This window comes from Rhea americana, unplaced genomic scaffold, assembly GCF_003343005.1.
Source record: "Rhea americana isolate MKP2758 unplaced genomic scaffold, rheAme1 scaffold_52, whole genome shotgun sequence".
In the NCBI taxonomy this organism is placed as follows: Eukaryota; Metazoa; Chordata; class Aves; order Rheiformes; family Rheidae; genus Rhea; species Rhea americana.
The window spans coordinates 1,710,294-1,722,759 of NW_028186668.1; the positions used below are offsets into that span (position 1 = coordinate 1,710,294).

Here is a 12,466-nt window from a genome sequence, read left to right on the forward strand (position 1 = left end):
AATGGTTAATTTAAATGAAATATCTGAGGTTATCTAACAATAGTCTCAATTAATGACTGGTGCAAACTGGCGTATTGAGCAGAAATTGCTGGATGTCGCTCTACTTCATGCTGTTTCCCTGCTCTCTCATGACTGTTCCATAATACTCATACTTTGGCATGAATAAATATCTTTTAAGGCTCTTATAAAAATAAAAGGATAGTCCTGAGGAATGTTAGTAGAATCCAAAGTATTCTCTTCCAAAATATCAGTCTGAATCAAGTCCAGGAGAGTATTAAAGATGTTGTTACAGTTCTCTCCAGTGGCTCCTGTGAAATGATCTCTGTTCAGCCTGTAAAGTTTTTCCTCTTTAACCACCATTGCCCACCTTCATACCTTTCAAAATCAACTCTGCCTCTACTTTTTCTCTCTAAACCTCAACAACTCCACCTTTACTGCTGATTTCTCTTCTGCACAAAARATGCCCAGTCATAAGAGTCAAGTAAAGGTGGTCAGAAAGTGGAATATTGCTTTTCTGGGATGATATTGCACTTTCATTTCATCGTGCTCCAAACCAGGAAAAAAATATTGCCACAATCAGAAAACAATATTGGCGTTGCTGAGATTTTAGCAAAGAGTTGGTTCTATTTTCCATTGGTCTTCCTCCTATTTCGTTAAGGACCTGCGCAGTTTGTAGGCTGATGAGGCTGCCCAGTGAGCACGGCAGCTGCCTTGCCATTGACTGCATGGCAGAGAAAGCGGGAGCAGACCAAGTAGGCAGCCTCCCAGCTCCAGAAAAGACTGCCTGGCTCAGTAGATCCCTAGACAGCCAGTTGCTGGTGGAAGCATGTATGTGCATGAGAGGGGTCTAAACCCTGCTTAGCTTGCCAGGTCATATAAAGAATACTTCCCTATTAATTTGGGAAATATTTGTTTAATTTGTCAGTCAGTAGCTGACCTGGAGGGTGACTTACCAGGCTGGCATCTGGGTTTTCACAAGGCATTTTGGCAGAATTACTTGTCTGCRTCTTTTAGTTCTACAGAAACTTAAAAATGCCTCCTCTGGGAAGTGTTTAACCAGTTCTGCTGGGCTCCAAGTCAATTAAAGATTGGAGGGACATTGAGCTTATATCCCTACAACATCCTTAATGGTTCTTTAGTTAGGAAACAGTTAAGGTGTACAGCATAGGCACTGGATTGCCTTACCTGTCTATGCTACAAATAAGGAGGAATGTTAAGCATCCAGGATTCATTAAATCTAAGATCTGCAGACAGATACACTTACTTAATTGGCTGGCATGTCATTTAAAGATGCCCTAGCATGTGCTGTTCCTCATTCTGCAGATATTTTTAGACCTCTATTTTATGTAGATTTTTTTTTCCTAAGGTATTATTTTTATCTGCAGTGCCTTTGCTGTAAACTTTAAACCTTACAGAGTTCTCCAAACAGAGAATAATTTGTCCTTAAAAGAATATCTGTGATCAGTGATTCTTTCCTTTGAGTTCCTGTTAAGCCAGATTCTCATGAACACTTTTCTTATCACTTCTAACCTTCCTAGGATTACATCTAATTTGCCCCATGTAGTTATTCCTGCACACAGAATTAAAGTCCTTAATCACGTTTGGTTTGCTGATTCCCATTTTCTTAGCAATCTTGAGACTGTTTAGCCTTGTGGTTTGTCCTCCTAGGGCTTATGATGACTTGATTGATTCACTCAATCCATCAGTGACGCATTTCTTGGGCTAGTTATCTTAGTATGGAATATCACTCATGTCTGCTTTTATTCTTTTCGTTTACTTCACTGTTATATACTAACGTGGGAGAGGAGAACGTTGGATATGCTTATATTGTCCATGCAAACTATCCATTACAATCAGTTTAAACTTTGGCTGGTTCTCATTAGCTGCAGTGAGTTTATGAGAAGAYGGTTAGGACATGATTGCTTGTCATAAATGAAGAACTGCCTGGTGCCAGTGAAGTCTTGCACTTGCTTTCTCYGTTGAAAAATTATAAATAGAACTGAGCTTAAAAGAAAAAAAATAGCTCAGTGGCTGGAAAGCAACTTTAAAGAAAAATGATGTTCATAGCCACTCAGCCTGTAGCTCGAAAAGTAGCTTTTTAAAAACATATTTAACGTTTACAGTCACTCAGTGGCTGAGAAAAGTAATACTTTAAAAATATATTTAATGTTTAAAACCACTTGGTGCCCAAAAGAAAAGCTCCTACTAAAAAGATATTTAATGTTTAGAGTCATTTTGTGGTAAGGAAAAAGCAACTTCTTGTTAATTTTTAACATTTACAGCTGATCAGTGGCTCCTAAAACAACTTTCAATACAACATGTTTTATGTTTGGAGATGCTGTATGCCTTTATAGAAACAATTCCTACATCTCTCAATACTACACTAAAACATACCAATGCCTTTCCCTCAGCAACACTGTCACTGACRAAAAAATAAAACATAAACCTAACAGCTCTCATGAAATGTATCTTGAACCTAAAGACGATTATGCACAACACAATGTAGTACCAATACTTACAAAGMTTTTCAGTATATAATAAAGGAACGAATACTCAACATAATAAAAATGGCCAATATAGTCCAAAGAACTTGGRTGTCATCAAATATAATGTTATCTGAGCTGGGGCAATGACAGAATATGGATAGCAACATAGTCATTGCATCTCCCATGACTACTATTTTTTTTTTCCGCATCTAATTAAACACAATGAAGTATGCCCAGAGATACATGAAGTAAGACTCATATGCTTTGTGTGAATTCATCACAGACACTGACATMTGGGGACATGAAAGCAGCTAGTAGAAAATATTTATCTAGTGTYTCACTTATTGGCAAAATCTTCTTAGACCCTTTGCTGCATGTATGTATGTAGGGTTCTGTCCATCATAGCTTGCATTTCACATGGAATCTCCTGGCAAACAGTATTTGCCAAATTTTCTGTTTTAGTGACAATATCCAGCCGCCAAGGCATGTGAAAACAAACTCACAGTGGGTATRACAACAGCCACAATCCTTTGACCAGGCCAGCCTTGACTCTCTGCATGGTTTTCTTTCACCCTTCTGAATTTAAAGGGATTTTGTCTGTATAGTTTTTCACAGTACTTGAAGCTCTCTAGGTTGCCTAGTGATCTATCATGTMAAGAAACACTTTTGTTTCAAAAGCTTTTACTGTCTACTTCTAATTTTCCCTCAACATCTCACTGTTTTTTGTGTGCAATGCTCCTTATACATTGGAAAGACTGTAGTAAAAGACTAAGCAGCCATAATCATCTTTTCCTTCTGCACGTTCCTAAAAACACATCTTTGTCTACAATGGTTACAACACAGACTAATGATCAATGCAGTTACTTTCTATCCACAACTAAAAAAAATTGAACAAAAAAGACAAGATATATAATTAACAAAGTAATTCTAAATGAGAAACTGCTGAAAACATCAACTGCAGTGTGTAAATTGTCATTTAACATAGCCCCAGAATAGCAAACTGAATGATGACTGTGTGACATGATTTTTTTTCTGAGAAGTTCTCTGTATGATGTAGAAAGCGGTGCTGACCCAGACGCTTGAATCTATAACAAAGTATTGAGCTAGAAGACACGGGGATCATATCAACAGTGTCAGCACTCCTCACAAAAGCTAGTAGAAGGACTGGGTGAATCATTGCCCATGCAGCTCTTGATTATATACACAGATAACTAGAACGTAATTTTCCAAAAAGCCTTCAGAAGGAGGTTAACCAAATCAATAGAACAAGAAAGATCTGTCTCTTCYAAGATAACATAAAAATAAAAAATAGAAAACAAATGGTATATATAAATGGTTCGTTTTTACACTAGTTTACCACTGAAATCTCACCCCGATCTGCATTACTAAATTACCAGGAATACAGAATATATAAGCAGGTGACAACTTGACAAACCCAAAGCTTGACTGCAGTGTTACAGAGGGATCTTAACCTATTAAGCCCTAACTGGGCATAGGAGAGTCCACATTAAGAAATATAAAGTAACGCACATGGGAAAAACTGCCTTCTCTGTACTTTCACAGAGATGTGTTCTAGCTCAATTACTATTAGAAAGGTAATCTGGGAATTGTTTTGGAAAATCCTCRAAAGATATCACCTCAGTGACCAACAGTGAACAAAAGAAGGAAAAAGAGTGATGGAATTAGTTAGATAAAGAAAATGGAATATACTAGAGCCATCATTATTCAATTGTACAAATCTACAGTGTGTTTGCATCTTGAACACTACATTCAATTTCCATGACCCTCTTTGAGGATTTGATAGCACCAGAAAAGGCATGGAGATGATGACCTGTGTGGACAGGGAAGGGCTGCAGAGAGAGGYTGTACAAATAAGACTGCTGGATATCTTTCCATGAATTTGCACAGTTCCAATTCTTTGACCTCTACAAATTCCCATGGCAATATATTCCATAACAGCTTAGATACACTTTTGGAAGTCCTTACAGATGTATAGCCAGAAGCTAGGAATATATATGAGGAATCACTTTGTATTTGCTCCATGCTTTACAGTCTTTYCACAGGCTCTGCTCAGTATAAGCTTCTGGTTAAGTTCAGGCACAAGACCTGGGCTGTGTCAAACTAGTGTGCGGGGTCCTGAATTTTTATGTACCCACTAGTTCYTCAGATTAGTTTTTTATATGTTATAATCCTTTTATGTAAAACTACATAAATAGATACATTAAACATATGGTCAATTTGTTAATATTTAAATATAAGCCACAATAGTATCCTCTTCAACAGGAAAATTGCCATAAGATTTATAGAGACTATTTTTYAGTCAGTACTGTTGGAAGCATATCCTTAGCACCTTTCAAGTAGCTGCCTTGTAYCATGGAGGAAACTCAGTTAAAACAACCTAACATCAGCTTTTTAGTGTCATTGACCATCTTAGTGTCATAGTGTAGTAGGGACAAAATACCAAGCAGAATATCCAAGCATCWCCCAATATCCAAGCTATTTAATATACACATATTCCATTACTCACTAATTAATAACGGAAAAGGTAGTGTAATTACTATAGTGATCTGTATTTTGTAAAGTCCCCTAAGCAATAAAGAGTTAACTTAGTGGAAAGATATGAAATGAAATTGCCTAAGAATACAGAGTCTGTATGTTATGGAATTGATAGGTTTAGTACAGACCTACCTGGTTTATATATAAGCATGGAGGAATAACAGAAATTCCTTAGAAAATAATTTGTAAATTGTGACAGCAGATGTTWTTAATTTGTCACATATAACACATTGCTAATTATATGATTGATCAGAATCAGCATAGTCAGTGATAAAAATGCATTAGAAATGCAGATGTATTTCTGTGCACATTTTCGTCCATAAAATACAATAAAAACATGTAATAAGATCTTTCCTTGAATGCGTATTTAATGCTGGTATGCCTCTACTCTCAGTCATCTGGAGTGATAGTTTTAATAAAGGAATAACCTTGATTTAAATTCACCATATATTTGCATGCTTACATGAGCTATGTTACAACAGGAGCTGGCACAGGCCCTGGAAGCAACAACAAATTTTATTAAAGTATACTTAAGAACAACATATTTTGCCAATACTAACTCACAAATGAGGAAATTGCAAACCCCATTCTCAGTCTTCATACATGGAGATTTCCATTTTTTGGTTTGGGCTACATTTGGGAACTCTTGTTAAATCAAGATAACAATTTCAAATTTCAATATTCCAAGTATWGACAAAACTAATCTAATACTAGAAGAAAAATCAGGGGTCCAGTCTTTTATAACTTTTATAAGGCTCTTATAAAGCATAGGATAATAGCATAGTAATTTATGTTCTTAAAAAATTACTTTTATGTTATACCCTGGCCCATCATCTGAGTTTCTCCATACAGATTTTGATGTTATTGTCCTTTCTAAAATAAATGCTTCACCAGCAAATACTCTGCAAAAAAAAACCCTGATTGTTATATGAGCAACAAACTGTCATTTTGAAGAAAAGTACCAGTACCCTTCCACCACAACGCATAAAGTACATACACTTGGAAAGTATCAGAAATAATGGAAGTCATAGACAAGTACAATAGTTTGTATGATACACCAGTATAAAACCAAGGAGCTTTTCAAGAGAAGACCTTTTTTGCTTATATTTGTGATAGAAGGTGCTCTCTTCATACATAAGCAGATTAGGATGCCTGTATGAAAAGAGCGATGCTAGCTGGTGATTCAAGCTATTAGCATAAGACAGGTAAGTGTCTTGGTTTGTAATGGTCTTAAAGAAGAGTTTTAGAACACAGTAAAAATCTTGCTAATGTTATCTTTTCTGCCTAAAAGGCACATGAAAAAACATGGTTTCCAGTAAGGAATGCACCACTAGGTAAAAAATGGCAAACCCAGAAGTATCTTCAGAAAAAAAGTAAAAGATATTCATTATCATAACTGTTTATCATTTGGAGTGGTATGGATTAGAGGGAAAAAAAAATAGTGTACAGAAACTGTAGAAAGAGTTCTAATAGAAACTCACTGTGAATTTGAAGGACAAAATTAAATTTCCACCTAAAATAACAAGACAAAGTTCTCAGAAAATATATTTTGAGAAAGCAGGATATGATAGATATCCTTAAATCTTACGTATGGATCAGAAAAAAAAAACAGATATTAAGTATCCTATGAATTTATATCTTTTTGTATCTTTTCCAACAAAAGATCATCAAGAGCCAGGATAACCTTGACATATGATATGGCATATGATAGGTCACTGGAACTATGAATCTAGGAATGGTAAGGTATTTCATTCAGACACCAGTGCCACAGTAATAACAATTAGTATGAAGGCAGGAGACGTTACAAAACTGAGCACAATGTAGCCATGAAAACTTCTAAAACATGTGTAAGGAGTGAGAAGGACCTCTCTTTTTTTCAAGGCTTCCTAGTTCCACACAGTCCTTTCTTACGACTGCGGAGTGTGGTCCTTCAAAGATATTCAAATAATTCACTTTATTTCCCTGTCCAAAAATAATATGCACTGTGCATTACAGTTACGTGTTAAGTCTTGGCAATTTTACTAGCTTCTTCTCTGCCCCTCCATTGCCCATTACATAATAACTCAATTTTTAATATTTTGTTCATCATTACTAATAATGTAGGAGCCTTAATAATAAACCTTAGGAGAAGCTTATGTAAACTTGAGTTAATCTTTTTGWAGAAGTGTTATTGCAAGTATACCAGATAGCTATACTGGTCGGTGGTCACAACTGCTCATCAGACTCATCAAAATGACTAACGTGTGACAAAAAAATCCATTTTCAGCTCACTTTGTAGTGGRCTTCCCATAAAAATCAAACAATGTTTGTAGGTGCAGCTCATAAGACACTTGCAAAAAATACAGTAAGTGAAATTTAGGACATTTGGGAATTTGAAATTGAAAACTAGAAAATTGAAGTGTAAAAATARAGGAGAGGAAGAGCCAAGACAACCATATGCTGCACCAGCTGAAAAATCAAATGTTTCAATGTTAGCCTCAGGCAATGGTAGCAATCTCTATACGTGAAACTTAGTGGTACTGATGGTAGAGAGCAGTAGCTTTTGATCCTCTGGGAAATCTGCACTTGTATAAGGTAGCAAGAACATGGATAACAGTGGTGAGACCTACATCTGAGAAGGTAAAATCTCCTGGCACATTATAGATGACATCAGGCGTTTCTGTGTATTGTTATTGCAAGAGAACCTGGCAGCTAAAACTGTTATCTGCTTTAGTAACCAYTAATTGGAGTTTAGGTCTCTATTTAGAGCACTATATCCCTCCCATTGAAAGACTTTCTTGACCAGTTTTCCTCAGTTTTTAATTTTTCTTACAGAGGAAAAAAAATGGCATGAATATCTTTTCTATAGGTTGAGCATGTGACTGGATAACGTGCAGATCAAGAGGATACCTTTTTGCCATGAKGTCTACTGTTGGCTTTCCAAAGGAGAATAAATTGATGCATGATGCAAAATATTCTATAGATGCATCTCTATAGATGACAATAATGAATTCATCTCTACATGTGTATGATGTCAGCATGTCATCTCTACTTATCTACTCAAATCACATTTTATCACATCTTTATTACAAAATTTAAAATATTGCCCCGTTAGTTCCATGTAGTAACTTGTGTAGACAACTAGTGGCCCCCTGGATTGTCTTTCAAAACTTCATTACCTAAGCTGCATAGCTGCAAGGCTAATAGAGATCCTCTGTACATTTCAGATCTAGAAAACTTTTGTAATTGCTAGTAATGATAGGGAGAATTACATGACATACTGGTACTGACTTGTGAGAATACTAGGGAAAGATAGCTTTGGAGAGAATGGCAGTAAGTAGAACCTAGCATTTGTAAGTTAGAGGCCTCCCAGCCCAGAACGGGATTAATTTCCGCTGCTAATAGAGAGCCTGAAGTGTCATCTGGCAGCAGGACACAAGTGGCATGTTTGTGTTGCAAACGCACTGCTTAGGACCATAAGAGAATCACTGATCAGGAGGAGACCTGAAGGGCACATTTAGTCTAGTCTCCTGCTCCAAAGCAGGATCAATGTTATTTACATCTCTCCTGACAAATGYTTATCATGTTGTGAAAACTGCTCAATCYAAAACCTATTCCARTGCTTCACTATCCTTACTATAGTCTACTTTTCTTTAGAGAGAAAAACATTCTSTCCTCTGTACCTTAGCATTCGTATATTCRAAAACCTATCATGTTTCCATTCAGTCATCTCTTCTTTTGACTTGAGGATGCAAAACACTCAGTATTTTCTCGAATATAGGTTTTCTAGACCTCAGACAATTCTTGTTGAACTTCTCTGYTTGTCTTTAATTCTTGAATTGTGAAGAATCAAGTGAGGGAAATCATTACTTTTGTCACCAACACTATGGCAGGACTTGAATAAAGAATCTTCCCCTACTTCATAATTAGGGGATCGGACAAGTGTTACAGGAGTTTAAAAGCAGCATAGACAGGAACAGTAAATGGTATAATGTTACTGAACCACCTAATTTTCCATAGCAAACAGTTAACTTGAACTAAGAAGAGAGGAGAATACACTTCATCACACAAAATAGCAGCTTGGAGTGTACACAATCCCTAAACCCCAGGGTATTGCTCTTGAACATCCCTTTTTTTTATCTTCTATCTTCACAGACTCATTTCTTTCAGGAAAAATGAGTTTCTAAATATGAAAACGAAGCTAAAATACAACCGTAGTCTGTGTATTTCTAAAGACCAASTGAGACATTTCTAATAATAAATTTTAGAAGTTATGTTTTCATTTCAGCTTTCTTTCCTCAGCAGGAAACACATATAAAGACAATTAAGTAGTATAYAATTAGTTAGCAAGTGTTTAAAGCTCCTTACTCACCCACTGGAGACATTTCTGGAACACTGGCAACATAAGGCCCATCTAGGAACTTTGGCTCATTATCATTAATGTCCTGCACCTTGATGATGAACTCGGATTCAGGTTCCAGTGGTTTCTTGGTGTCAACGTCCACAGCCTGCGCCCGGAGTGTGTAGAAAGGTTTTTCTTCTCGATCTAGGCTCCTTATAGCATGAATGTCGCCTGTGGTCTCATCAATAGTAAAAACTGTGCCTGCACCATCTCCTGAAAGGGTGTATTTAACAGTGCCCACTCCCTTGTCCAAGTCAGAATGAAGCTTGAGAAAAAAAAGAGAAAAGGGAGGAAAACRGTTATCTTAATCCAGTCTTTTCTATGCTGGAAGGCATATACTTTTATTTTTTTTTCTTATATATAATGTAACTGATTAGAGGAAACAATTTTATAAGCCCTTAATTGATATTTAAGGCAAGAAAAACGTGAATAGTATGGTAATTATTTTTATATTAATAAATAAAATAAATATATACAATATTTGCAATATATTAAATATATTTATTTACCTCCATCTAATAGCTAGGATAGAGTGCATTTCAAAATTCTATCTACTTTCACTCATGAACACTGTTCACTAGTAAGACTGCAAGGAAGTAGGGCTTCAAATTTGTCACAAATTGAAAATTAAGACCAAAGACAGGAAAAACAAAAAAGAAAGAGCTCACATGGGGGGTCTCAAAAGCCTTAACATGCATTTGACTTTCACAAAAATTCAGGGGAAATATTTAATTCTCATTCCACACTCATGAGTTTGCTGAAATCCTAAACTCAAGATTAAAGACAATATACTCCTCCTTAATTGGAAGCACTAAGCAGAACTAAGAAATACCACCTTATCTCCCTAAATATTTCACCATTTATTTCTCTCCCTTCTGAGATACTCACAAGACAGAAGGGTGAAGCACAAGGGTTCTCTTGCTCATTGGAGAAATAATGAAAAATGAGTCAGTTCTCACACAATCATTTCTGCCTCAAATATCCATATACACCTTTTTTAGTTTATTAGTATATGAAATCTCTTATTTTTAATTTGATAAAATACTAGAATACAAAGATTGTGGAGGATTTTGTCATCTGACTGATCAATAGCTATTATAATGTGGCCTTAAACACTATTTTGAATGCAGGAATTATCAAAATGGAAATACAGTACGACGAACTTCTTTATTAGATGCCTTTACTTGATTCATGCTCATCCTTTAAACACAACTAAAAGTTTTGAATAGATACTCAAGGTTACACCACTGATGCTGAAACAGGTTTTAAGATACTCCCCTGCTTGTCCCATGTAACAAGGACTAAAGAGAGCTACTGTAATGGACACGGGATGGAATGGAATTTTCAGGAGTGAATTCTCTTAAGCAGTATAGTAAAGAGATTGTGGATACGGACTTTGTTTACATGATGTACTACCCAAGGTGAAACGCAACAGAGGAAACATGGGACATGACAGAAGATTATGCAGAAAATGAATTACTGAGAAACTAAATGGTTTTGGTAATGGGGCAAGAAGCTAAGCTACAGAGAAAGAGGTAAAGGCGATTATTAACATTTATAGCTATTGCCTTGAAATTGAAAATCGGTCCTTGTGACTGTGGAGGAGGTCATGGTTTGTGGGACAGACAGAACATGAGCACAATCTCTTCTCTGTCTATTTTTTCAGCTCATCCTTCCTGCTCAGTGAATATACAAGGATGTCTGATCTCTCATCTAGTTGCCCCCTACATGGGATTTAAATCCTCTCATCAGTTTGAAGTAAAGGACTTTTCTTCTTGAGCACTGGTTCACTGTGGAAAGATTCAAAGGCAGTTAATTCTTCTCCTCCTTGGGAGTTAAATATTCCTTGCTTGTGAAATGAAAAGCTAATGGAGCCTGAGATAATTAATGTCTCTTTCTTCCTCATCATTTTAACTTAAGTGGCTCACAAGCATCCTGCTGTTCCATTATAGCTTGGTCAGTTAAAGCTTTGCATTTTATCTCTACTATCATATGTAGGCTTAAAGACACACATAGAGTGAAAAAAATAGAAATAAAAACAATGATGGGAAACCCTGAAGAAAAATACAGTTCTACGGAGGGAACTGTACCATCTTCTTACGTGCATTACTTTGTTAAACAGGATGTGTTTGGGCATTATTGTGGAGTCCACCTTGTTCCATTCTCCTGGAAATACAAATACCACAGAGCAAAAGACTGTAGTATCTAAGCAGGAATTTGTCAACAGGGAAGAATGCCAAGAATATCTGTTCTCATCTCCTGTCATCAAGCTTGGCACTAAAGCTGAGATGGTTGAGTGTCTTTCGGATTGCCAAATGAAGAGTTTATGTTCAACTAGTAACAAATCAGGCTGCATCACATATGGTAGCCAAGAGTTTGACTTTTACTATAGAGAAATAATTATAGTTGTTTCCCACAGTCAGGAGAAAAAAAAGGAAAAATATATCAAGGAAAAAGCAAAACAAGGGCTCCTAAGGGAAAGGAAGAGTGAAAAGAAACTGAATATAAAGACAAGCACAAGTATAGTTGTTGCAAATGCACTGGAGCAAAAAAGTCTTATAATTGGCAGCATTAACAATTCTACAATTATAGATGTGTTTACTGTGATCACAAGTACCACTCAGCCGGTATAACTTAGGAGCCATTTCAGATTTAAGCTGAGTTGTCCTTGTATTAGCTGAGACCTGACACATTGTATTTATTCCACCAAATCATGCTAATCTGTCAGTTGTGTTACGGACTCCTCAGATGCCATTGCTGGACAATGGGAAAATGTATACTTATCTGTAATCCACGTTGAGCCATGCAAATTGCTGGGCAATTCAACATCACAAAGTGTCTAATTACTGTATTGAAATAGCTGATTACTTTAATTTAAAGTGAACTAAATTCTCCAGCAATAAAAAGCACAAAATATTGAAATTTGGATGCCAGAACCGAAAGAGACGACTAGCTTTGGCTGGAGCTACACAACACTAGAAACTAATCTTCACTTTCAATGTTTAAAGCTTTCTAGAAAGCAGTTTAGGCTACAGAATAAGTG

General features: G+C 36.2%; 1 protein-coding gene across 1 annotated transcript in view; it reads right to left on the reverse strand.

Annotated features, from left to right (window-relative positions):
• CDH12 (cadherin 12) overlaps positions 1–12,466 on the reverse strand; it is a 157,644-nt gene that overhangs the window by 114,129 nt on the left and 31,049 nt on the right. The window contains exon 2 of the mRNA XM_085318116.1: positions 9,394–9,688. Coding sequence (XP_085174242.1) covers positions 9,394–9,688 — 295 coding nt within the window. The remainder of the gene's footprint in view (positions 1–9,393; positions 9,689–12,466) is intronic.